Source organism: Neoarius graeffei, chromosome 24 (assembly GCF_027579695.1).
Source record: "Neoarius graeffei isolate fNeoGra1 chromosome 24, fNeoGra1.pri, whole genome shotgun sequence".
Classification (NCBI taxonomy): domain Eukaryota; kingdom Metazoa; phylum Chordata; class Actinopteri; order Siluriformes; family Ariidae; genus Neoarius; species Neoarius graeffei.
Window position 1 is genome coordinate 9,646,781 of NC_083592.1, and position 27,578 is coordinate 9,674,358.

General features: G+C 44.4%; 1 protein-coding gene across 3 annotated transcripts; it reads left to right on the top strand.

The window, feature by feature from the left end:
• Positions 1–3,938: 3,938 nt before the first annotated feature.
• Positions 3,939–27,578, top strand: tango2 (transport and golgi organization 2 homolog (Drosophila)). Of its 3 annotated transcripts, none has more exons than XM_060908060.1 (9): positions 3,939–4,055; positions 4,799–5,052; positions 9,446–9,534; positions 14,825–14,944; positions 15,800–15,914; positions 22,670–22,737; positions 22,893–23,043; positions 26,663–26,767; positions 26,984–27,578. In XM_060908060.1, exons 2-9 carry the CDS (start codon positions 4,997–4,999, stop codon positions 27,102–27,104), a joined length of 825 nt encoding a protein of 274 aa, XP_060764043.1. In that variant the 5' UTR covers positions 3,939–4,055; positions 4,799–4,996; the 3' UTR covers positions 27,105–27,578. The 3 variants fall into 3 exon arrangements, with proteins under 3 accessions (XP_060764043.1, XP_060764042.1, XP_060764044.1); XM_060908059.1 differs by having other exon boundaries at positions 4,926–5,052; XM_060908061.1 differs by having other exon boundaries at positions 3,940–4,055; positions 4,926–5,052; positions 22,896–23,043.

A 27,578-nucleotide genomic window follows, 5' to 3' on the forward strand; every position in this document is an offset into this window, starting at 1 on the left:
AGCGGCTACAGATGATGGATAGATGGATCCACCAAGTGAACTTCAAAACACCCAGAAGAATTAAATTTTCATGCTGAACAGGCAAATCTAGCAAACATCCATCCATCCATTATCCATAGCTGCTTATCCTGTGCAGGGTTGCAGGCAAGCTGGAGCCTATCCCAGCTGACTATGGGCGAGAGGCGGGGTACACCCTGGATAAGTCGCCAGGTCATCGCAGGACTGACACATAGAGACACACAACCATTCATGCTCTAAAAAAAAATTGCTGTGTTGTAATTTCACAAAGACACATACACAGGACATAGCCTGCACAAGGATTTGTTGTTAATGGTGGTGATGAGGGTGTGCAGTCCTCATCTGCACCACTTCGCTCCCCGCCAGGGATCCAGGTGGCGAGCAAGGGAACAGGATGACCAGGGCCAACGGGGAGCTGCACCGCCAATGATGGTTCCCAGGAGGATGGGGGTGCGTGCCTGTGTTGGCCACAGGAATCACCAGAGCGTTTGGACCACCTGGCTTTCAACCTGTGTTCACCACCAGCGATTCCAGGAATCACACCCTTGCAGGCATTGAGGTCGCAGGACTCCAAATTCGGAAGGGTCACAAAGGCATAAGTATGATTGTTGACATGGTGAAGTTTTGTAATAAGGAGATGTTTATTTAACATTTGTGGAAGGAGTCTCCAGTGTCAGCACTTTGTGACTTTCATCAGAGATTAAAGCTGTAACTTTAGGTTTTCCCACATATTCACGGCAGAGGAGTTTGTGTTTTGTGATTTCTTGATAACATAATAAGCTGTTGAGAGGAAAAAAAGAGCCTGGTGAGGGAACAACCATAAGTCAAGCCAACTGCTATAAGTAAAGACAACGTGTAACACTGTAACACTAAATGGATTAAAAAGTATGACATTTCATTCATTCGTGAATCAAAATTGCAATAATGGGCAAATTGCTGTGGCGTAACTGGAATAAAACAGCGAGCCGAATGCAGGAACAGAACCTGTGCTTCGTCACACCACCCTGTTGTTGATGAATTTCCTACAACAGCATGATACAGTGGTTTTTTTTGTGGACCAGTTTCCATCAAATCGTGCACTCTGATTGGCTCGCGAGCAGACCGAAATCCTACGATACGGACCCTGGTTACGGACCTTTGTCGACTCGTTCATTCACAACAACAACAAATGTAGTAGCAATTTTTTGTCAACATTTATTTTTGCATTTCTCAGTATAATAGCATTAATTTTACAGCATGGATCGCGATAATGACAGTGTTCACAGCAAAAGCAAGTTTGACTATCCTGATGAAGACAAAATAAAAGAAAACATTTCAGGAGAAAGCCGAAAACCTGTGACTGCTGCTAACGCCGAGCAAATCCAGCAGTTTATTGAGGAGCAAAGGGCAGAAAATACAACAAAAATGACGACCCACGACCTCAGTATCTTTGGGAAGTTCTGTCGAAACCTAAATGAAGGTTGAAAGGTGGAAGACATACCTGGCGGAGAACTAGTGCAACTTTTTCATGTCCGCAACAAAGAAAAATGGCGACGTGTACGAGCCGCCCTCGCTCACGTCTTTCCAGAGAAGTATCCAGCGCTATCTGAATCAGTCCGGCTCGAAACTAAATATCTTCACGGACCCTGAGTTCAACTGCCCGTAAACGGCAGTTGGTCGAGGTTTTCGCGAAGGGAAACCGTCCACAAGCAGCCAGGGCGTGTTTTTGACAAGCTTGTAGCAGGTTTGTTCTAGATATGGTTTCCCTTTCGGGCGCTCTCATTTTCTGTTAGAATTTGGTAAAGGAAAAAAATTTATATATATGAGTGATTCCACGCTTATGGGTACTGAAATGGGGACATGAACTTATTTTTAAAAATTCACCTAAAACCATTTCTTTTTTTTTACCATCAGGTCACAAAACATGTAATCTTTAATGAATGATATGTTAAAAGATAACTTTAATTTTCTGAGATGTAATAAAAACATATTTATATGCCAAAGTCAGAACGTAACAGAAGTGTTGTGGACATATAGATTCTCAATTTTAACAATGTAGAATTACTTTTTGAAACATAGGAAGGTGATGTTTTAGCAAATATAATTAATAAACATGTGTAGTAGAATAAACATACACATTCTTTCAATAAGATTAACATGGTATATAGCTAGATTGTAATTAATTTGTAACAGACGCGAGATGGACAATCGTAACAGAAGTAATGTAACAGACATCATTTTGGAACTCATAGGCTTGACTTTGGCATATAAATATGTTTTTATTACATCTCAGAAAATTAAAGTTATCTTTTAACATATCATTCATTAAAGATTACATGTTTTGTGACCTGATGGTAAAAAAAGAAATGGTTTTAGGTGAATTTTTAAAAATAAGTTCATGTCCCCATTTCAGTACCCATAAGCGTGGAATCACTCATATATATAATTTACCAGCTTAAGGTATCGTGAAATACCGTGACCTTGGCCTTGAAAATACTGACCGAGGCCGAGAGGTCACGGTTTTTCACGATACGGACCTCCCAGCTAGTAAATAATATATATTTATTCCTTACTTATGTCAAAATGTCTTGCTATAAACTTACATCGATACTGTAACGATCTCTAATGAAACGGGAGTCTGTTCTTTTACAGATTTACATCCCGCCTTGATGAGAGAGAAAAAAAATCTTCAAAATGGAGTTTGATTGATCAGCTTGGGTGGCACGGTGGTGTAGTGGTTAGCGCTGTCGCCTCACAGCAAGAAGGTCCTGGGTTCGAGCCCCGTGGCCGGCGAGGGCCTTTCTGTGTGGAGTTTGCATGTTCTCCCCGTGTCCGCGTGGGTTTCCTCCGGGTGCTCCGGTTTCCCCCACAGTCCAAAGACATGTGGTTAGGTTACTGTAATATGGGACGGCCTTGAGCGAGGCACCGAACTCCTGACTGCTCCCCGGGCGCTGTTAGCATGGCTGCCCACTGCTCTGGGTATGTGTGTGTGCTCATTGCTTCAGATGGGTTAAATGCAGAGAGGAAATTACACAAGTGTGTGATGAATAAAATTGTGCTTTCTTTCTTTCTTCTTTTCTTAATCAATCAACCAGAAGACCCGCCTCGCTCTTTGATGACGGCTCGTTTGCCTGCGACCCTGTCGAACAGGATAAAGCGGCTAGAGACAGTGAGATGAGATGAGACACTTGGATATTTCTGCAGCATAAATTTACACAATTATGCCTCAATCGGGGTATTTTATGGTACAAAAATGTCTCCATATTATAGAATGTCGATAGTATTATATAATTTCCCATCAATTAATGAAAAAAAAATTAACAATTTGGGGCGGCACGGTGGTGTAGTGGTTAGCGCAGTCGCCTCACAGCAAGAAGGTCCGGGTTCGAGCCCCGTGGCCGGCGAGGGCCTTTCTGTGCGGAGTTTGCATGTTCTCCCCGTGTCCGCGTGGGTTTCCTCCGGGTGCTCCGGTTTCCCCCACAGTCCAAAGACATGCAGGTTAGGTTAACTGGTGACTCTAAATTGAGCGTAGGTGTGAATGTGAGTGTGAATGGTTGTCTGTGTCTATGTGTCAGCCCTGTGATGACCTGGCGACTTGTCCAGGGTGTACCCCGCCTTTCACCCGTAGTCAGCTGGGATAGGCTCCAGCTTGCCTGCGACCCTGTAGAACAGGATAAAGCGGCTAGAGATAATGAGATGGAATTAACAATTTGCTAATAATTGTCAAAAAGACATACGGTTAGGTTAATATGGGACGACGTTGAGTGAGGCATCTAACTCCTAACCGCACCCCGGGCGCTGTTAACATGGCTTCCCACTGCTCTGTGTGTGTGTGTGTGTGTGTTCACTGCTTCAGATGGGTTAAATTCATCACAAGTGTGTGATGAACAAAGTTGTGCTTTCTTTCTTTGCCACCGTCATTGAGAAGATTTACGTCAGTGCAATCTGGCAACCCAGACTCCACCGTGCACTTGTTAGCTAACAGACTTCATTTCCGTTTTTGCACTTCCTGCATCCTGACTGCTGCCATGAAGTGATTATTAACAGCACATGGATTCGTGAGTAACATAATAAACATGTTTATTCTTCTGACACCCCGAATATCGTGTGTTTTCCTGCGTCGCTTTCATTTGGCGCAGATTAGCCTAGCATTGTACAGCCGACTAGCCTTCAGACAGCGGCCGAGTTCCAAACCGCGAGCGCTCCCTTACCTGAGTGCACTACTCTGAAGCGCGCGATAGGGCGGCTTGTGAACACTATGTAGTGCCCTATATATGGAATCGGGCGCGGTTCTGATAGTGTCAAACTATTAGAGTAGACAATCAGATTATGAAGGGTTTAAGGGACAAAATTAGTCCTTTATTACATTTCTGATTGGAATAGCTAGTTAGCAACTCTCTCTCTCTTTTTTTTCTCTTTTTCTCTCGCTTTCTCTGTGTGTTTTCATCTCTAGATCACTCATTGTGTATTAGGAAGCTATCAGGGTCTGGATCATTTCAGTAATAATGTCCCTTTAGCTGTAGTTTATTAATATTTATAAAACAAATGATGAGGTTAGAGAGGATTAAAGCGCTGCTGCATCTCTCTCTCTCTCTCTCTCTCTCTCTCTCTGCACGTTGAAACATCCCAGCGATTGTAAGAAAGCAACCAAAGTGAAAACAGACCAAGTTTAATCTTAAAAAAAAACTATTATGAAGTCAATAGGGGTGATATGATGAATTGATTATTTTCCTTTCCCAGCACACCTTGAGGTGTTATCCTGAGAATTTGTTAACAATTACGTTGTTTTTATTTTATTTAGATCTGCTATGATGCAAGTGAGAACAGGGACGAGTTTTGAAAGCTGCTTTTAGACATCTGGGTTAATCCGGGAAGATCCCGTCACATTGACGTTCCCGTGCTGCTTTCTGTTCCTCTTCTCTTCCCAGCACTTAGCACGGGTTCTCGACTCAAGCGCCGCTGTGATAGGTACGGCTCTACGGCCGAGCGTGACCTCCTCATGTGTATCATCTTCTTCAAGTTCGATCCCAGACCTGCGTCCAAAAACGCCTACAGGTAAGTGGCTCGGCCGTGTGCGGCTGCGCCGTGTGTATATATACGTATATAAAATATAGTGAATTTAACTATTGGAGGCACGTCAAAACAGCAGAATTCATCTGGTGAAAAAGCTGAATGGGAACAAACGTAAATGAGAGACGTAATGAGAGCGTAAAGAACCTTTGCGTTCTTGAACGGTGGTCTTGTGTGCCCAAAGAACGCAAAACGCCATAATAAAGTGTCGTGCTGTTTTGTGTCGATCTTGATTTAGATTCGAGGCGAATCTCAGCTCCTTAAACGGATCTAAATCGGCATTCCAGTTTGTATCTGTTTTATTGAGCATTCGGAGGTTAGGCGCTCGTGTTCAAGCAGTTAAACTGTCAGTCGTGTGATAAGAGGAACTCCGAACCTCTTCATCGTTAAGGACTTTAACCTCTGCGCTGGAGCGTGAACACATTTCATTGGTGTGTCACAGAGGAGATTTTTTTTTTTTCTTTTCAACTACCTGGAGCTGTTTTTGAATCCTCGCTTCAGAATGGAACTCAAGGATTCCATTTTTCTCGCCAACGTTGTGACGTCTGTCTCTTCCGTTCCAGTAAGCGTAACACGCTACACGCTACACGCTGTTATTTGCTTCTAATGAGGGTGATATTGGTTTATGCACACAAAACTATGAACATCTGATGATATTCAGACGTCTACATGCACTTTCATTTTGAAGAGGAAATGCAGATCACGTTTGCGCAAATTGATCCGTTCTTGCTTCAGTATATACGGCACTCGCTTTCCAAATTGTGCACTTTTTTTATCATCTCGAGCATTGGATCTCGAAAGAAAAAACAATTGCAGATCCGAGAGTTTTTGCAAACTTTCCATCCAAAGAACCCGTTGTTACCTCCGCCAAGGAGCTTGTGTTGGTTGGTTGTTGAGGTATAAGCAGGATTACGCAAAATTTACCAACTCGGGTTCCATGAAACTTGGTGGAAGGGTGGAGCATGGGCCAAGGAAGAAGTCTTGAAATTTTGGTGCGAATCCAAGTCTCAGGGCAGAGCCACACATTTAGTTTCACTTTCACTTATGTTGTGAGAGAACTTGGTGTCTCATTTGGCCTGGGTGGAGCTCTGTGCTCTCCAAGTGCCTGTCTAGTTATTCAAGTTATCATTAGAATCCTTTGTTTTAGTTTTGGCTGGGCATTGCCCGAACTGATAATCATATCGGTTTTTCTTTGGCTAATCAGACACAAGGTACGCCAGTACTCTTACCAGAGCAGCTAGGGGTTGGGTGCCTTGCACAAGGGCACTTCAACCAGTTCTGGTTGTCCAGGGAATCAAACAGGCAGCCTTTCCTACCTTTTATAGGATCAATAACTTGGATAATGGTGTGTTTATGATGTCACACCATCACTCTTCAGGTTCCCAGGATCCATCATTGAGAACCACAGATCTAAAGGAGCAACAGTGGCTCAGAAAAAGTCTTCAGAATGGCTGCCTTGTTTGGAGACTTTTTCTTCCATCCATGTGGTCAGTTGCTTGTTGTCGGTCACCACCTCGACCTTGAGTTCTTCCTTGACAGAAATGTTGACGAATGTTCTCGCTGGAGTCTGCAGACAAGGATTCTCAGTCAAGATCACGTGTGGCTCTGAATGACCAAGTCTTGAGAAATCTAGCAGACATGCTCTACTGCGTAATTTGTGACCGGACTATGGAGGATTGCGCAGTAATGTTGCGTCTCGCCCAGTGGGCTGTCTATCAAGAACGATTATTCAGGGCCATACTGGAGATTCCACCAGCTGCGACTTTTCAGTAAACTATCTCGGTTGTTGAGACAAGAGGAGCTTGTTTGGAAAGATAAACTGTTGCCAGTTGGATAGTTTAGTTTAGCTTTGTGGCTCGGGGGGGGGGGGGGGGGAGTGTGATGGAAGAACATTTGGATGGCGTGACGAGAGCCCTCCAGCATTCAGACTCCTGATGAAAATGTGGCACCCTTGCATTTATGAGAACGGGGACGGTGTATCTATCCTCCACCGTCCAGAGCAGAGCGCTGCCCTCAGAGACATAGAACCTGACTCGGAACCATCCTTCCTGAACAAGTCCACCAGCTTCTCTCCTGCTCCCGTGGACGCCTCTGTAAACTGTGTACTGCTGTGGACAGATGATCAACATCTGGTGAAAAGATTTGTTCTGGACGTTAAGGAAATGATGTTTTCAGGGAGAAACACTCGATGTGTTCCTGACTCCCCACTGAGTTAGAAAAGTGACCATGTTGTTCCATCTCTGTACAAGCTGGTTAATCCACTGACTTGCCACCAGGGCCGGGGATTAACGAACGCAGCTGATCACACCGTAAAGCAGCGAGATTGATATTGCTGTGCGTTTCCTGTTGTGGGTCTCTCTGATTGCTAATCAATTGAAGGACCTGTTCATTAGCTTAACGACTCTGCAAAGGTTTTTACAGCTGCAAAGAACAAAAGTGTATGAGACTCTTTGAAATTGGTCCCCTTTTTTTTTCTCTCTCTTGTGCACTTTCCCTCCATTTCACAACCTCTCTGCAGTCATTCCTTCTCTTTCACACAGTCTCCCTGTATCCCCCCCCCTCTGATTTGAGGAGGTGATTTCCGTCTCTGTGGTTTCGTGAGCCAATCTAATTTTCTTCACCCCGCAGAAAGGAGCGCGTTGCTTTCAGACTGAGAGCTGTGGTGCTTCTTTCCAAACCCATCGTTAGGAGTGAAATGAAATGGAGCAGAACAGACTTAATGTCATCGACCACATGAGCTCCAGATGCAGTCGAGTGCTGTGAAGCAGCTCCCTATAAAAAACTGCTTTTATTTGATCAGTCGTCAATAATTGATACATGGTGGCGGTAGCTTGGAGGAGAACTGATGAGTGCAGAGGCCACACGTCCTTTACTGTTGCTGACTGGTGTAAAGGCCACACCTCCTTATCACTGTTGCTGATGGGTGTCGAGGCCACACCTCCCTATCGCTGAAGGGTGTCAAGGCCACGCCTCCCTATCGCTGAAGGGTGTCGAGGCCACGCCTCCTCATCACTGTCACTGATGGGTGTCGAGGCCACGCCTCCCTATCGCTGAAGGGTGTCGAGGCCACGCCTCCCTATCGCTGAAGGGTGTCGAGGCCATGCCTCCCTATCGCTGAAGGGTGTCGAGGCCATGCCTCCCTATCGCTGAAGGGTGTCGAGGCCACGCCTCCTTATCACTGTCGCTGATGGGTGTCGAAGCCACGCCTCCCTATCGCTGAAGGGTGTCGAGGCTACGCCTCCCTATCACTGATGGGTGTCGAGGCCACGCCTCCTTATCACTCGCTGATGGGTGTCGAGGCCACGCCTCCATATCGCTTGCTGAAGGGTGCAGAGGCCACGCCTCCATATCGCTTGCTGAAGGGTGCAGAGGCCACGCCTCCCTGTCGCTGAAGGGTGCAGAGGCCACGCCTCCCTGTCGCTGAAGGGTGCAGAGGCCACGCCTCCCTGTCGCTGAAGGGTGCAGAGGCCACGCCTCCCTGTCGCTGAAGGGTGCAGAGGCCACGCCTCCCTGTCGCTGAAGGGTGCAGAGGCCACGCCTCCCTGTCGCTGAAGGGTGCAGAGGCCACGCCTCCCTGTCGCTGAAGGGTGCAGAGGCCACGCCTCCCTGTCGCTGAAGGGTGCAGAGGCCACGCCTCCCTGTCGCTGAAGGGTGCAGAGGCCACGCCTCCCTGTCGCTGAAGGGTGCAGAGGCCACGCCTCCCTGTCGCTGAAGGGTGCAGAGGCCACGCCTCCCTGTCGCTGAAGGGTGCAGAGGCCACGCCTCCCTGTCGCTGAAGGGTGCAGAGGCCACGCCTCCCTGTCGCTGAAGGGTGCAGAGGCCACGCCTCCCTGTCGCTGATGGGTGCAGAGGCCACGCCTCCTTCACATATTTATATCTAAGAGACCTGAATTGCTCAGACTTTGCTCAGGCTGTTATGTCAGTAATGAAACTCTTCCTGTCATGCTGTCAAACATCCCAGTGTTTCGTTCCTCTTCTCACTCCAAACCGGATGGAAACCAGACAGGTAACGATCAGGTGATTGTTTGTTTTTCCCGTCTTTACTTGTCCACTTTGGGTGATTTCTGAGCCCTTGCTGACAGGAGTCAAACCCGATGCGGTCTTCTGCTTTTTGTTGCTCATCCACCTCCTGGTTTGACGTGCTGCATGCTCCGAGATGCTTTTCTGCTCAACACGGTTATAAATTCAACAGTGATATAAAATACACCACTTCTTCTATCGTACATCCGTGTTCATGAGGGAAACACAGAATCACAGAATAATCTTAATGCACATGATGTGAAAAATATTCACCTGTCTAATTCACCTGTATCCTGCTGTTAATTAATGTTGTTGTTGTTGTTTTTCTGTTTGTGTGTCTATCTGCTTTTCTCTCCAGGCTTATTTTGGCGTCAAACAGAGATGAGTTCTACAGCAGGCCGTCCAAAGCTGCCGACTGGTGGGGCAACAGTAAAGAAATCCTCAGCGGTAAGAGCGCAGTCATGTGACTTTGGCCCGTATCATCATCCGCCATCTTTATTTCCTCTGCACGCACGATTTATTCTTCTATTCCCTCTTCATGCTCAGGACATGCGATATAGAATAATGGTGGTGTTGTACCTGTGTAGCACACAACATGGACATGAATTAAAATTTTTGAAAAAAAGCAACCGTGAGGCAGATATCATCTAGGATCGTATTCTACCTCATTTATGAGTCAGAACCGTAGTTGTAAAGAGCACGGTGAGAGAAAAGGATGTGAACAACGGGGAAAGACGTGTTAATCTTGGCAGCTACAGCAGCGGGATCAGTGCGTGTAATTGAGCGATCACAGAATCCGAGTGGTTGTGAGCAAGGTCTGAGGTGTGGTGTTGTTCACTGGCCTCTGTTTGCGCCGTTAATCACGGGGTCAGTGACCAACAAGGGCCTTTAATTGATGGGCGCTTTTATGCGAGGTGACAGAAATGAAGTGGAGGGTGTTATCTGCTGCAGGAGGGACGAGGAGATGAATGTTGATGAAGAGCGACACAGGACCCAGAACCCACGGGATTCTCAGGCGACGTGACCTGCTTCGAGAAACGGCTCTACCGCGTCACGTCACGTCCGTTTCTCAAAGCTAATGAGATGTACAGTCGCTAATGAGACCTTAACTGACGGACTGATTTAGAGTTAATGCGTTCGTCGGACTGAAAACGGAGACGACTGCGCTTTTAAATGCTCCATTCTGATTGGTCAGGAATTGTAATAAAGTGTTCATTAATCCTCTTGTGTTTTTGTTTCCATAGTAACACCTCAGTAGGATTCTGTGGTGTTACACAGACGCTCACGCTAGCTACACGCTTACTTACTACGCTAAGTGCAAGGATTGAAATTCTTTTTTTTGTTATACACATGAAATGCCTAAAGAGTAAAGAATATTTAAAAAAAAAAACCTCACAACAATACAGTAATAAAAGCGATACTTGAAATAATGTTAGCTGCTAATGTAGCTAAGTAGCAGTGAGTAAAACAGTGTGTTTGTTTGAGATTCGGGAATATTAGCGCACATGCTCGTGTTGTGAAGGTGGCTAACGTTCAGTAACAGCCAGTGATGTTTTTTTTTTATCCAAAGGTATTTACTGTATTTTAAAATACATGGAATATAAAATGTATTTCTGGAAATTAAAAAAAAAAAATTTTCAATTAAAAAAATTTCAGATTCATTGTTCAAAATTTAGAATTTTTTTATATAACTGCATGTAACGATGATAATGACGATTACAAATGTTTTACTGAAAAATTATATAAATTTTTATATATTAATATATATTATTTTGAATACACAATATGCATTATATTTCTGTCAGTCAAAAATTTTACAAATTTTGGAATGTTTTGTTGTTTTTAAAAAAAAAAGCAAAAAAAAATTTAGAAATATACAATTTTTAAACACAATCTTAATCAGTTTTCGTTTTCCAATTCTTTTAACGTGTGTATTTACAGCGCCGTCCACAATTATTGGCACCCCTCGTTAAGATATGTTCTTAGGCTTCTAATAAATTCATTTTCTTTTAAAATAATATCAGACAACAATGCAAAGAAAGAGAAAAATCCAACCTTTAATTCAAGTGCATTTATTCAGTGGGGAAAAAAAAATCCCACATTAAGAAATCATTCTTTTACATGAAATCATGTGTGCTACAATTATTGGCACCCCTGATGTTAATACTTTGTACAACTCCCTTTTGCCAACAAGACAGCACTTAATCTTCTCCTATAACATTTCACAAGATGGAAGAATATGGAGAGAGGGATCTCCGACCATTCCTCTTTGCACAATCTCTCTAAATCATCGAGAGTCCTGGGTCCTCTCCTATGCACTCTCTTCTTCAGCTCACCCCACAGGTTTTCAATTGGGTTGAGGTCTGGGGACGGAGATGGCCATAGGAGGAGCTTGATTTTGTGTCTGGTGAACCATTTTTGTGTAGATTTAGCCACATGTTTAGGGTCATTGTCTTGCTGAAAGACCCAGTGACGACCCATCTTCAGCTTTCGGGCAGAGGCCACCAGATTTTGATTTAAAATGTCCTGGTATTTCAAAGAATTCGTGATGCCATGCACCCTAACAAGGTTCCCGGGGCCTTTGGAAGAGAAACAGGCCCACAGCATCACCGATCCTCCCCCATACTTCACAGTGAGCATGAGGTGCTTTTCCGCATACTCATCTTTTGTGATGTATTAGAGTGTTTGTTGCCAAAAAGCTCTATCTTGATCTCATCTGACCAAAGCACACGGTCCCAGTTGAAGTCCCAGTACCGCTTAGCGAACTCCAGAAGTTTACATTTATGCTTGTGAGAGAGAAAAGGCTTTTTCCGTGCATGCCTCCCAAACAGCTTGCTGGCATGTAGATAGCGCCTGATGGTTGTTATGGAGACTTTGTGACCCCAAGATGCTCCTCTTTGATGCAATTCTCTAACAGTGAGCTTTGGAGAACTTTGTACTTCTCTTACCATCCTCCTCACTGTGCGTGGTGGCAAGATAAACTCGCATTCTCGTCCAGGCTTGTTTGCCACTGTTCCAGTTGTTTTAAACTTCTTGATGATTCCTCTGACTGTAGATACGGGCCGGTGTAGGCGAGCGGCTGTTTTCTTGTAGCCATTGTCTGACTTATGAAGGTCGACACACATCTGCCTTACTTGAATGGTGTGTTCTCTTGTCTTTCCCATGCTGAAGAGTGGATAAGAGAAATAGGCCTCTGTGTCGCATCGTATTTATTCCCCAGGGAAACAGGATGTGATGAATTACTAATTAAAGGTTCCTAGATACTCTGATCGACTTTATAAACTACAGTAGAAATTACAGAAATGCTTCAATTACATTTATTTTCTAGGAATTATGGGTGCCAATAATTGTGGAACAGATGATTTTATGAAAAATAATTATTTCTTAGTCAGGGATTTTTTTTTTTTAAATTCACTTAAGGGTTACAATTTTCAGTGTGAGATTATGCTTCTGCAATAAAAATTGAATTTATTTTAAGGCATTTAACACATCTTAACCAGGGGTGCCAATAATTGTGGAGGGCGCTGTATATATAATTTTTTTTCTTGCATATTAAAAATTGTTTGTGTGTGGGTTTTCTCCCCCCCCCATGATGTTAATACTCATGTAAAAAAATGTTACTGTGTTTACCGTAGTAGAAAAAAGTTTGAAAAGGGCATATTCTGGACCAGTTTCGTGTTTTTTTTTTTTTTTTAAATATGAAAGTACGTCCCTTTACACACTCATCCAGAAAGGTAATTTTGCACAAGACCATCTGTCGACAGCAGAAAAAAAAATTAAATAAAATGCGTCTGGAAAAATCCCAAGGGAGTCTGGAGCCAGATTCGTGACGTCACGTGCGGCTCCGCCAGCAGGCTGTGTGAGTTTTACACAGTTTCAGTGCACAGCCTGTGTAGACCAAGTTTAGCAGCTAGCGATTTTGCATTGAAATATGGAATTGTCGCCTGAGCTTCTAAACCCGTGGATTCATGTATCAATGCTCATCTATCTATTGTTACAGAAATCATATTTTTTCTAATGACTATTATGTATTTATTAGTGCTGTCAAAAATGTCGCGTTATTAACGCGTTAACTTGACTCAATTTTAACGGCGATAATTTTTTTATCGCGAGATTAACGCTCTGTGACATGATGCCACACCCCGCACAGCCAGAGTCCTCTGCCCTCCCCCGAAGAGCCACGGTGCTTGGCTTAGGTTTCGTTTTCCCATCGGCGGCTCCAGCCCCACTTTGCAGTGGCTGTGACAAGACGTGTTATGCTCTGCAATAAAAAAAAAAAAACATTGGTACAACCAGTGTTTGAACTATGCCGATATTTTCGGGGGGTCCCTTTATTCCCTTGGGGGGGGGGGGGGGGGGGTGCTTGCGCTTGTCTCAGAGCGCGGATCTCCATCGCGCGCTCACTTCGGATATGCAAATGCTTCCCGTTACACACGATTGCTATGTCAATAAACATCATTTTGCCAATATTTTAGAGACCCCCCAACATTTCCCAAATCATGTTTTCAAGGGATCTCATGTCTGTTTCAGGGGATCTCGGATCCCCCGAGTACCCCCGTAGTTCGAACGGTGAGCAAGCCCATTCACTTTTTTATGCTGATAAGAGAATTACATGGTTTTTCATGTGACAAAAATGTGCGATTAAATTGCGATTAATCGCGAGTTAACTATGACAGTCGCGACATTAATCGCGATTAAATATTTTAATCGCTTGACAGCACTAGTATTTATATATTTCTTCATTTCGAAGAGTACTGGCTACTGTCGGACAAAGATTTCATAAGCTACACACATGGAATCGGCTAAGCAGGGTTGTAGATACATTTAATGTGTTTGACAGGTCCCAAGATCTCAAGCCCTGACACACCATATATCCCTTGATACATGTGAAGTAAGTGTATTATCGCCCAGCGTGTTCGTGTTGTTTACTTTTGCGTGTGTCAATAAATAACGTTATCCGTGTACCACACAAACACAGGAACACCTCATTTAGAGTATAGTCTCTCTTATTTCTTACTCTGGCAACAGTCGACTTGCGAATCGCCGATTTTCTTGGTCTTTTTCTCGGCTCTGCTTGGTCCTCGGCTTCCGGGTGCCTCACGCGAAGCGCTCCTGTTTCTCTCTCATTGCCCGGTCTTTTGGGAAACGATGAGTACTAATCCCATCAAGATTGGTGTTGCTATACCCTCCTACGATACATCTGTTAACCATTTTAATAATTACGCGATAACGTTGAAGAAATTTGCAGAAAACCACCAGGGCGTTTTCTCATAAATGAACCAGCGCTGACGTAGGATTCAGAAGGAGGCGTCCCGCACATACGTGACGTCACGAAAATCAATGTTTGCCGGGAAATCCAAATGCCGAGTTTTTTCAGAGGCGGACCAATTCGCCTCAAATGGCTCGATTTCAACTGAATTGTCCTGGTATTGCGCAAAATGCAGAATGTGAGAGATATTTAACCAAAGTTTAGTATAAAATAGGAGAATTACATTGGTCTTGCTCCTGAATTTACCCGTGATATGCACTTTAAGTGAGGATTTAGCGAACGTTAGCTCAGTTGGATGGAGCTCCACTTTTATTAATGAAGAACTGTTTTCATTCGTAGCTGGACTCTTAAGCTGAACGCTTTACCACTGTAGTCCTGTGCAGTCCGGGGCTTCGTCTGCCCAAGCTGGGACTTTATATTGTTCCTGCAGGTGGACATTACTGAAACTGTGTGTGTTTGTCCCTTCAGGTTTGGATATGGAGGAGGGGAAGGAAGGCGGATCCTGGCTCGGCATCAGTAAACGAGGCAAACTAACAGCGTTGACTAATTACCTGGAACAACATAACAGTCCGGACGCTGTGGGGCGAGGTGCGACTTGAACGCTTTATTAGATATTTGACTTCGCAAAAGTCTTAGAAATGTTTTTCCTGACGAACTTTTGTTATAGATTTCTATTTTATACCTGCTGTAATGAAAATGACTTTGTTCTGAGGTGTCGGTTGAACTCGATGAGTTTTTCCCGACCAAATCTCACTGCGAATTTTGCGCTTGTGATTCGTATCCGTGCTTCCTGATTCAAACGATGAAGTTTGTTTCAAAGTTGTAAACTTGATGTGATGTATAATGTAAAGTTTACAGGTTCAGATGTTACTTTGCTGGCTGTAGAATCAGATCAGCGCCACTTTGGCTGTAAACGGGATGTCGTGTTTACACACACATGCACGCGTGCATTAAGCCTCGGTCACAACCGGCTGTACGTGCAAAAAAAACGCAAGAAACGCACGGGGGGGCGCGCGTGTGACGTGCTGATTTTCGAGCCGCAGACCGGCCGCAGAGGTTCTTTGTCATGTCAAACAAACTCTACGGGCGCTTACGTTTTTTTCAGGTTGCAAGACAAACTTGCGGCCAACGTGCGTCTTTCTCCACGAACAAAAAAAACCGCAGCGATTTGGGAAACGCCAAAAAATCGTACGTCCGGTTGTGACCTAGGCTTTAGTGTGTGAGGACGGTCTGAGTGATCCGCTCAGTGGGTGCGAGATGTGCTTCCGGATAATGATTTTTACTCAAGGCCCCAGTTAGCGACGCCGCTGATAAAGTGATCTTGGCTCGTAGTGCTGTGTGTTTTTATTGGTGTGGTGAGACACTGCAGTGGCATCAGAACGTCGGCGAGATGCTTTCGGATTACGAAAGATCATTTAAAAGATGTTTCTTTTTCGTTCTCAGGATTTTTGGTGCCAAATTACTTGACGGAAAACACGGACAGCTTCTCGTACCTGCGCAAGGTGTCGTCCGAGGGCCAGCTGTACAACGGCTTCAACCTCCTCACCGCCGAATTCCGGTAACTGCTCTCAGGGGTGTGGCGTTACTGTTATTACAGGATAGAGGACTTCACTGGTGTGTTTTTTTTTTTTAAACATTCTTGTTTAATAATGGGTTCAAAAACCCATTCAGAACCACTCAACAGGCCGCTGTATGTCCTGGGGGCGGAGCTTCGTGAACATTAGGAGGAATTTAGGGGAGGGAGAGGGGGTGTTTAAAAAAAAAAAGTCAAGATTGTTGGTTTAATTTAATTGAGTTTAACTCGCTTATCATTTTCTACATTGCTATATAGAATTCACGTCAGTCTTGGAGCTGAGGATGTTTATAATTTTAAAATGGTTGCATGTTATTAATCAGATCGACGATTGATTGATTCGAAAATATTATCCCAAATTCTGGAGCTTACTTTTATCATGAGCAGCTTCACTCTGTTTCTCGTGAAGGTTTGAGGAAACCTGGTGAAATTTTATCCCGATTTATCGTCCTTTCCGCACTGCCGTCTTTTTTTTTTTTTATATTCAAGAGGAAGATCGTCTCGGCCCCTCCCCCTCCCTTTGTGATGTGGCTCGAGCTGTAAAAGAAGCGATTATATCTGATCTCAAAAGGTCTGCTGGCCACCTGCTCTCGCTGCTCTTCCTGGACGGACTTTTAGACGCCTGTTTGTCATTCAGCTCCTCAGCTGTTCCGTCCAGCACACCGTGTCCTCTGGAGCCGTGTGGGCTCTTTGTTATAGTGAGGTTTTTATTTTAAAGACGTGATTCCAGCAGACACAGCTGTGGGATTTGAAACGTTGGTGAAACACTGTGATTGATCTCGCTGTTTTGGATGGATAGCGATGCATCCTTGAGCGTAACCGAGACATCAGTTCAATGAAATTATTCATTTAATATCAGAATCAAGCAGGGTTCAGCTGATCCAGGATGCTGCACTTGGCTGTGGGAGGCTGTGAATTTGGGCACTGAGTCAAATGGGCACTGATCCAATGTAAGGTTGCTACAGAATGAGCAAAAATCTACACCGTGCCTGGAAATAGACAGCACACTCCCAGGGATTGTGCGTGTGTGTGCATGCGGGCGTGTGCAAAGCCTGGAATAGCAGCAAAACAGTGTTGTCTGATTAGTGACTGTCCGTAGATTCGACAACTTCTTTTTAGACACTTTTTTTTCCCCTTCCAAAAATAAGCCGAGTGAGAAACTCAATACAGCTCTCCAGTTCACATCTTGGCTTCTGACAAACGAGCTGAGAGAGGGTGGAAATGTTTTCAAAAACCAGCCGATGACCTCCGTCACTCCCGTCAACCAACCGACGACGCCCGTTGCTCCCGTCCACCAACCGACGACAACCATCCACCAGCCGATGAGCTCCATTGCTCTCGTCCACCAACCGACGATGACCGTCGCTCCCGTCCATTTCCTTTGATCCCGTCAATCAACTGACAAGGACTGTCACCTCCGTTGCTCCCGTCAGCCAACCAATGATCTCCGTCGCTCCTGTCCATCTCTGTCGCTCCTGTCGACCAACCGATGATGACCGTCGTTCCCATCTACTTCCTTTGATCCTGTCGACCAACCGACAATGACCATTGCTCCCGTCCACCAGCCGACGATGACCGTTGCTCCCGTCCACCAACCAACGACCTCCGTCACTCCCGTCCACCAACTGATGATCTCTGTCACTCCCATTCACTTCCCTCACTCCTGTCCACCAACTAACGATAACTGTCGCTCCCATCCACCTCTGTCGCTTCTGTCTACTTCCTTTGATCCCGTCAACCAACTGATGATCTTTGTCGCTCCCATTGACCAACCAACGATCTCCGTCGCTCCCGTCGACCAACCGATGATCTTCATCGCTCCTGTCCATCTCTGTCGATCCTGTCGACCAACCGATGATGACCGTCGTTCCCATCTACTTCCTTTGATCCTGTCGACCAACCGACAATGACTGTCACTCCCGTCCAGCAACCGACAACCTCCGTCACTCCTGTCCACCAACTGGTGATCTCTGTCGCTCCCATTCACTTCCCTCACTCCTGTCCACCAACCAACGATAACTGTCGCTCCCATCCACCTCTGTCGCTCCTGTCCACCAACTGACTATGACTGTCGCTTCCGTCTACTTCCTTTGATCCCGTCAACCAACTGATGATCTTTCTTGCTCCCGTTGACCAACCAACGATCTCTGTCGCTCCCGTACATCTCCGTCGCTCATCCCACTCTCATACTACTTTGCTCTTTGTTTGAAATGCTATTCTCCTCTTCTATTTCCCGACTTGCACCAACTGCTTCACTTGTGCAAAATTTTGTAAATATACAGTTTAACAGTGAATTACTTTTTCTGAGCCTGTTTTTCAGGCTACTTTCCCCTGAAAAACAGCTGAAACACTACAACCAGTGGAGTCCTTGAGGAGAAAGTTGACTGGCTACACCATGTCATGGTGGACCTTTCGCCTCTTTGAATCGATTTTGGGCCGCTTAATTTCTTTACTTATTAAAACATTCGCAGGTATAAAAATCTTCCAACTTTTTTTCTTTCCTCCTGACAGTGATGCATGCAACAGTAATCTCACTGTAAACACGATCGTGGCTCTTTCGTTCCCAAATCAATAGCAGTTTCCTGCAGCCGGAGAAGGGTTTTCGATTATAATAAAGAGGGTTGTTGTTTTTTTAAATATTTTATATATATATATATATATATATATATATATATATATATATATATATATATATATATATATATATATCCTGGGCTCCTTCAATGCTGCAGCTCATGATGAGATTCTAATGATTGCTGTGATGTATTGGATGATGATCCAAAGGTCCAGCATAAAAATGCAGCACAAACGCGTTAAAGAGTTCTCGCTAGTCTTGGGTTGAGATTAAACTGTCCTGCTTGGAACTGTTTATCAGCTGCTCTCTGACCTTCAGCGGCGTGTTTCTTTCTGTCAGGAGGCACTTTCCGGAAGATAAGACTGAACAAGATACTGCTGGCCACGATAACGTTTCACACTCGCTGTTTACCCGACATGGTGTAAACAACAGCGATGTGTTTTTCGCAAACGATTCAACTCCTGATGTTTGTAGGGGTGGACAACAGGACAAACATATCATCACAAACAGGAATTTCTGAAATATCAGGAGATAGAATATAGGTTTGCTAAGAAGCTGCTAGTGATACAGTAGTGTTACATTTGGGAGAGAGAAAACCCCTTTTCAATGATTCCACTCCTCAGTGAATCATTTACGAGTCGACTCTTCCTGACAAGCCGAGTCAAACGATCTGACTTGGGGAAACGAGTCTGAATTTCCTTCTCCAAACTGAACAGCAGTTACAGTGGTGCTTGAGAAGTTTGTGAACCCTTTAGAATGTTCTATATTTCTGCATAAATGACATCAGATTTTCACACAAGTCCTAAAAGTAGATAAAGAGAACGCAGTTAAGCAAATGAGACAAAAATATTATACTCGGTCATTTATTTATTGAGGAAAATGATCCAATATTACATATCTGTGAGTGGCAAAAGTATGTGAACCTCTAGGATTAGCAGTTAATTTGAAGGTGAAATTAGAGTCAGGTGTTTTCAATCAATGGGATGACAATCAGGTGTGAGTGGGCACCCTGTTTTATTTAAAGAACAGGGATCTATCAAAGTCTGATCTTCACAACACATGTTGGTGGAAGTGCATCATGGCACGAACAAAGGAGATTTCTGAGGACCTCAGAAAAAGCGTTGTTGATGCTCATCAGGCTGGAAAAGGTTACAAAACCATCTCTAAAGAGTTTGGACTCCACCAATCCACAGTCAGACAGATTGTGTACAAATGGAGGAAATTCAAGACCATTGTTACCCTCCTCAGGAATGGTCGACCAACAAAGATCACTCCAAGAGCAAGGCGTGTAATAGTCGACGAGGTCACAAAGGACCCCAGGGTAACTTCTAAGCAACTGAAGGCCTCTCTCACATTGGCTAATGTTAAAGGACATGGGACATGGATTTTTTTCTGGGTATAATTATGTATAAAGGACATAAGAAATGCCATCTAAATCACTGCAGGGCGTCAAAAATGTGAAAATCATCACATTTATTCAACTTTATTTTATACATCAGCGTAAAACAATGATTCGTTAATTAGCTAAGTGGTCACGTGACCCGTGACGTCACAAAAATTTTTGAAGGAGCCAGCGCTTGGGTATCTAATGTAAACAGGTTACCGAAATGGACACCATCGACAGTGATATTCCCAATGTTTCACAGAGATGTGAAGTTGGACCCTATCAATTTGAACCGATAGCTGGAAATTCACATGAACATAGATCTTGTCTTTACTCTGACGGGTCAGATGATTCTGAGAGTGAGAGTTCATTCAATCCCCATGAAACTGAAAGCGGTCGGCTCGATAACACTTCCTGGTAAGTTAAAAACAATTCTGCTCAAAGGCTAATGATCTGTTGAAAGAAGTATTATTTTTGTATCATACATTGAAAGTTCATCATAGATCTAGCTAAAGTCCGTTGCAAGCTAGTTTTTTTTTTGCTGATATTTTTCGAGATTGATTGAGATACAATGCTTCCAGAGTCCGAGATGAAAACATTCAAAATGGCGAAACGAGTCAGAATTATGATAATCAATAATTGATACACCCAAAATTATAATACTAATCCTTACCGCATGAGGCCCATGGTAAAACCACACTTCCAGGAGGGGCTGCCGTCTGCCTCCCAAGCCGGCCGAGAGCGCTCCTCGGCGGGCACGGCCAGGCGGGCAAATGCCCTGGTCCGTCCGCCCTGTCTAAAAAATAATGGTACAACTCCGAGTGAAGGTATCAATGCGCTGTCGAAGCGCGCAGAAGGTGTTAGTACGCCTGTCATTATAGTGCGGACTTTCCATAGCATAGAAAATCGCCACGTTTCAATTTATGTAACTGAACTTTGTTTCATGTCACTGGTCATATAAACCTATGTAAACAGGAAAAATGTGGAAGAGTTTGGTCGCATCTAACTACAGCCCCAAAAAATACCATTGGCCATACTGAGCCTAGCTACATTGCTAACAGGAGTGACAGCGCGTCTGACTGACTGGAAGGTCGCAATACACCATGATGTTCAATGTACGTTAAACACTCTAAAAACGAAACAATTTTCTTGTCATCCAAGACACAAAAACTATTTTGTCGCATTCGTCATCATCACGATTCACACTTCTCCATATTCATCTACCCGCTTGTGCTGTACCCGAAAGTTTTTGTGACGTATGATCACGTGACAGCGGCTCTTCCGGTTGTAAAATATGCATATCGGAGCTCGAGCAGAAATGCCATATAATCATCATGAATATAACGATTTTGCTGAATTTAATAGATAATTTTGTATTTGTTGATGCAATTATTTCATATTTTTAATGGAAAGAAACTGATATAGCGTGCATTTATGTTTCATGTCCCATGTCCTTTAATGTTCATGAGTCCACCATCAGGAGAGCATTGAACAACAATGATGTGCATGAAAAGGTTGCAATGAGAGAGCCACTGCTCTCCAAAAAGAACATTGCTGCTCATCTGCAGTTTGCTAAAGATCACGTGGACAAGCCAGAAGGCTATCAGAAAAATGTTTTGTGGACAGATGAGACCAAAATAGAACTTTTTGGTTTGAATGAGAAGCATTATGTTTGGAGAAAGGAAAACACTGCATTCCAGCATAAGAACCTTATCCCATCTGTGAAACATGGTGGTGGTAGTATCATGGTTTGGGCCTGTTTTGCTGCATCTGGGCCAGGACGGCTTGCCATCATTGATGGAACAACGAATTCTGAATTATACCAGCGAATTCTAAAGGAAAATGTCAGGACATCTGTCCATGAACTGAATCTCAACAGAAGGTGGGTCATGCAGCAAGACAATGACCCTAAGCACACAAGTCGTTCTACCAAAGTATGGTTAAAGAAGAATAAAATGAATGTTTTGGAATGGCCAAGTCAAAGTCCTGACCTCAATCCAATGGAAATGTTGTGGAAGGACCTGAAGCGAGCAGTTCATGTGAGGAAACCCACCAACATCCCAGAGTTGAAGCTGTTCTGTACGGAGGAACGGGCTAAAATTCCTCCAAGCCGGTGTGCAGGACTGATCAACAGTTACCGCAAACGTTTAGTTGCAGTTATTGCTGCACAAGGGGGTCACACCAGATACTGAAAGCAAAGGGTCACATACTTTTGCCACTCACAGATATGTAATATTGGATCATTTTCCTCAATAAATAAATGACCAAGTATAATATTTTTGTCTCATTTGTTTAACTGGGTTCTCTTTATCTACTTTGAGGACTTGTGTGAAAATCTGATGATGTTTTGGGTCATATTTATGCAGAAATTTAGAAAATTCTAAAGGGTTCACAAACTTTCAAGCACCACTGTAACTGAACGAGCTGCTCATGAAGAACCGTTGTTTCGGATTAAATTAATCTCCTCTCTTGCCTAAACGTCGTGTAGTAGTTAGCATGGACACTGCGCTTTATACCAAGCTAATGAATCTTTTGACTCTAACTCTTCACAGGAGGTCATGTCTCGCCCTGTGACATTTGACCTCTGCGTTTCTCGCCATGAGTGCTGATGCTGATTAGCATGTTAGCGAGCGTCTTCACTGTCCGTCACTCATCTGTGTGTTCCGGCTTTATCGGGGCAGCACCAGTGTTCTACGGAGATAAATGGACTTTATAATGGCACTAATTTGTGTGTTTAGTGTTCGCTAATTGTGTTTCATCTCCCTGTGTCGCCCAATGCAGAGCCAACGAGGATACGATGTGTTACTATGGAAACAGGGGCAGTCCAGAACCTGTGCGCCTCAAAGCGGGTTTGTTTTGCTCCTCTTTGGAGGGATGGGCGCACACGTACTTTTTTTTTTTTTTGACAAATGCATGAGGGGGAGAAATGCAAGTGTGTCAATAAGGAGAACAGAGCAGTGTGTGTGTGTGTGTGTGTGTGTGTGTGTGTGTGTGTGTGTTCCAGCAGGAATCTACGGTCTCAGTAACTCTCTGTTGGATACTCCTTGGAGGAAGATGCAACACGGTAAACAGCACTTCACCAGTGTGGTGGATAAAACGCTGCCCCCTGAAGGCCTGGTTCAGGAACTGCTGCAAGTTCTCAATGACGAGGAACTGTGAGGATCTGTCTGTCTGTCTGTCTGTCTGTGCACCTAATGTTTGGTTAAATGTCCCAAGTTCCACCTTGACCAGAACCTTTTGTTCGCCATCAACAAGCTTCTGTCAGAAATCTGGTTGGATATTTTGCCCACTCTTCTTGGCAGAATTGGTCGAGTTCAATTAAAGCTGTATGTTTCCTGGAACAGACCCGCCTTTTAGTCACTGTCCACATATTTGTTTGGGCTCATTGTTCTGTTGGAAAACCCGGTTGTGTCCAAGTTTCTGATGGTTTCAGGTTATACTGAAGAATTCTGATGTAGTCCTCCTCCTCCTCTTCCTCAGCAAAGCAGCCCTGGAGCATGATGCTACCACCACCATGCTTTCCAGTCGGTACAGTGTTCCTCTGTGCCTCTGGTCATTGCAGGCAAACAGCTCAATCTTTATCTCGTCTGACCATCAGACTTTCTTCCAGAAGGTTTTTCTTTGTCCATGTGCCCAGCTGGTAGCTTGAAGGTGTGGATTTTGGAGCAGGGGCTTCTTTCATGGTGATGGAAAACCTTCCAGAAGCTTCCAGTTCATGACAGGCCTGTGCCTTGGTGGTTCCTGGGTTGTTCCTTTATCTGTCTGTTACGCACACTGTATTCTGTACATCATGTTTTGACTCTTTCTCGGGTTATATCAAGTCACACACTCGCTGTCCAGTTACATATTGAAAATCATTCTACATCCTCCACATCTCTCTCATACTTTTCAGTCCTCTGATCTTTCACTTTAATCTTTAAGTCCTCCGGGCGAAATCCAGGATAGTGTATTAAAGTTATTTCAGAAAATCTTTAAAGCAGCAGTTCGTGGGTTTTATACACCGTGATCTAAGGAGGCTGATTAATGAACTCCTCATTTGTGCAGCGGCTCACATAGGTCTGATTATCAGAAAAGTACAAATTTCACTGGCTCTCTCTCATTTACACGCTCTCTAACACACACGCACACAGATACGTCACTCACACTCCCTGTCTGCACCTCATTATCACTTCACAAACGCTGACGGTTGTCAAGTCAAGTCAAGTTTGTTTGTATAGCGCGTTTAACAATAGACACTGTCCCAAAGCAGCTTTTCAGAATCTGAATGACCCAAGACATGAGCCAATTTTATCCCTAACCTATCCCCAATGAGCAAGCCTGTGGCGATGGTGGCAAGGGAAAAACCTCGAGAGGAACCAGACCCAAAAGGGAACCCATCCTCACCTGGACAACAACAGAGAACATGACTATAACATTAACAGTTTTAACATGAGGGCGGCACGGTGGTGTAGTGGTTAGCGTTGTCGCCTCACAGCAAGAAGGTCCTGGGTTCGAGCCCCGTGGCCGGCGAGGGTCTTTCTGTGCGGAGTTTGCATGTTCTCCCCGTGTCCGCGTGGGTTTCCTCCGGGTGCTCCGGTTTCCCCCACAGTCCAAAGACATGCAGGTTAGGTTAACTGGTGGCTCTAAATTGAGCGTAGGTGTGAATGTGAGTGTGAATGGTTGTCTGTGTCTATGTGTCAGCCCTGTGATGACCTGGCGACTTGTCCCCGCCTTTCGCCCGTAGTCAGCTGGGATAGGCTCCAGCTTGCCTGCGACCCTGTAGAACAGGATAAAGCGGCTAGAGATGATGAGATGAGTTTTAACATGAAGTCAGTCTCGTTGATGTTATAAACTCTTCACTGATGGAAACTTGAGTGCAAAACTGTTCATGACAACTGCAGTCCTAAAGTTAGCAAGTCAACTGCAGTCCTCAGCCATAAAAGCATTACTGTAAGAGTCCAGAGCGTCCTCCAGGTGTGACTTTCAACTGTCCACATGGGGCCGTCCTCTACAGGAGCGATGTGATGAGACTCCAACCAGACACAGGGCACCAGGATGGATCAGGCAGGTCCGAGGAGCAGAAGAGTTTCAGCATCTCGATCCCAGGATTGACATGTAACTCAGAGGGATAGATTTGAGGGGGGAGAAAACACAGGTTGTTAGGTATGTCACCTGAATAAGTAGGAACAGTGTACATATTGCGCTGAGTACAAGCAGGGACTCCGGCAAAACTAACTATGACAGCATAACTAAAAGGGGAGAGCCAGAAGGTAACACAGGCCTGAGGGAGCCCCGGGACATAAAGCAGCAGCCGCTACACCGTCAACAAACTCGAGTGAGCAAGCGAGTGGGGACTGACAGCATCCGTACATCCCAGTTTACCAAAACACTCTGTCTGAGGATCCTCCAGATCTCCTCCTTTACCTCATAAACACCATTAACACAAGGCTTGACTAAACAGATATGTTTTCAGCCTCGACTTAAACGCTGAGACTGTCTGAGTCTCGAACACTACTTGGAAGGCTGTTCCATAACTGTGGGGCTTTGTAAGAAAAGGCTCCGCCCCCTGATATAGCCTTCACTATACGAGTTACCAGCAGATAGCCTGCACCTTTTGATCTAAGTAGGCGTGGCGGGTCATAGAGGACCAGAAGTTGTGAGTCCGCGAGCATGTTTAGCCGTGCTGATGCGTGGACCAGCTGGAGAAATGGTTTCCACGAGGATGCTCGTGCCATTCCTGTGACCGGAGGCACAGATTTTCGCTTCATACCTTTCTGTGAGCTGCACTGTTATCAGGTGTGTTTTAAAAAGCATCAGGATTTGGAAAGCTTTCGATCGTTAATACTGAACGTGAGCGGAGTACCTGATGAGCCAATCAAAGCTGTTCTGGGTTTTAGTGAGCACTTTAGATTCACGCCAGCGAGCACCAGGGGGCCAGTCATTTCCTGTGGAAGTGCAGTTGTGAAGGGAAACATAGCGATATCAAGGCAGATTATTTCTAATGCTGTGAAAAGCCAAAAGATTGGGGCTGGTTGGTCGTTTCCTCAGGCCTCGAATTGAAGGGAATTTCACTGGGATTAATTGGTATTTTGTTCAATTTTATACCTTCTTGCTTGTTAGAGATGTGCATGAAAATCAGCGAAATAGCAGCCCATTAAACGGCGCAAAACCGCAGCAACAATAAAAGCTACACAATGATGAATATAAAGTGGGCTTTATGTTTGAGCTGTTGCTGGGAAATTCATGATCGAAAGATCTCTCGAGGCCTCTCATGACCGAATCGAACTAGCGCCGATGAAATATATGAATGAGCGAACTATAATTTTATCCTTTCAGGTTCAGGCTTCAGTGTTTTTGTCTGAGACGCTCTTCTTGGGAGCAGAACTCTGTGGGCTTGGAGATGTTGTGAACGAAGAAAGCATCGTAAATGCGGGTTGATGTTGTTATTCATGAGCCGGTGTGATTTTTTTGATCTCATTATTCTGAACAAATCCAGGCCTGCGTCCCTGCTGCTTCAGTTCCGTCTCTCTCATAATCTCTCTGATTACGGGTCTGTGCTACAGTCATACTCGTGTGCAGTGATCCCTGCTCGGAGAAGCAACCATGACCATCTCTCAGGTCGTCTCGGTGTTATTTATTATCTACTTATCTATTATGTATTACCTATCTGTTCCTTTGTTGGAGAAGTTATTTGAATGGATGAGACGAGGAGGTTGTATTTCAGCAGATAGCAGACAGAATGTACTCAAAGTCCATTCCAATTGAGTTCAAATTCTCTCTCTCTCTCTCTCTCAGAAACACTCCTGACCCCATCCAGGAGAGTCAAGGTGAAGGCTGCAGTAAGGACTGGCTTAAAGCTCTGTCTGCTGTCTGTGTGCGTTGCCCGGGTTACGGCACCAGGTTGGTGAATTATCGTGTTTATCTTAAGCGTTCTATGAACTACTGCAAAGCCTGGAGCCACTTTTCATAAACGTTAAATAAACCTCTCCTTACAGAACCTTCATATCAGCATTTTTTTTTTTTTTTTTAATAAAGGGATTAGAACGAGCCCAGTAATATATAAACCGATCGTTTATGTTAGTTTACTTTGCGTTTGTTTCTTGCTTTCTGGTTCAGGACGAACACCATCATCCTGATCGACAGCGAGGGTAACGTCAGCTTCACCGAGCGCACCATGCTGAACTGTGACGTCACCCAGTGGAGCACACAGACCTTCCAATTCAAGCTGCAGGAATGAGCGGAGCGCACCACACCACACCGACCTCCACTTGTGCCTTTCTTCACTTCTTCCCTTTTATTCTCCCACTTTTCCTGCTCAAGCGGAAGGGATGGATTTAATTGCAGTTTTCTTCCAGCAAGCATCTCTGTGTAGTTTCATAAGACTTTTGATGTTGAGGTATCATCACACGGCTAAACTGGACCATGATGTCTGTCGTGTTGAGCGTTGCAGTAAATGTCGTTTTGGCCGTTTTTAAAAATAACTACTATTTATCAGTAGTGATGGAAGGCGTGAGTAGTGATTAGTGAATAGGTTAAAGGCTATCTCCCAAAGAAACCTGTTTGTTTTATTTTTTTTATTAGAAGATATAAGCAAGTTTTGTTTTATTAGTGACCTGATATAAAAATCAGTTCCTGTACAGCACAACTCAGGAACTACACAGCATATATGGAACTTTGATCACCACAATAAACTTTATTTCACCTTCCATAA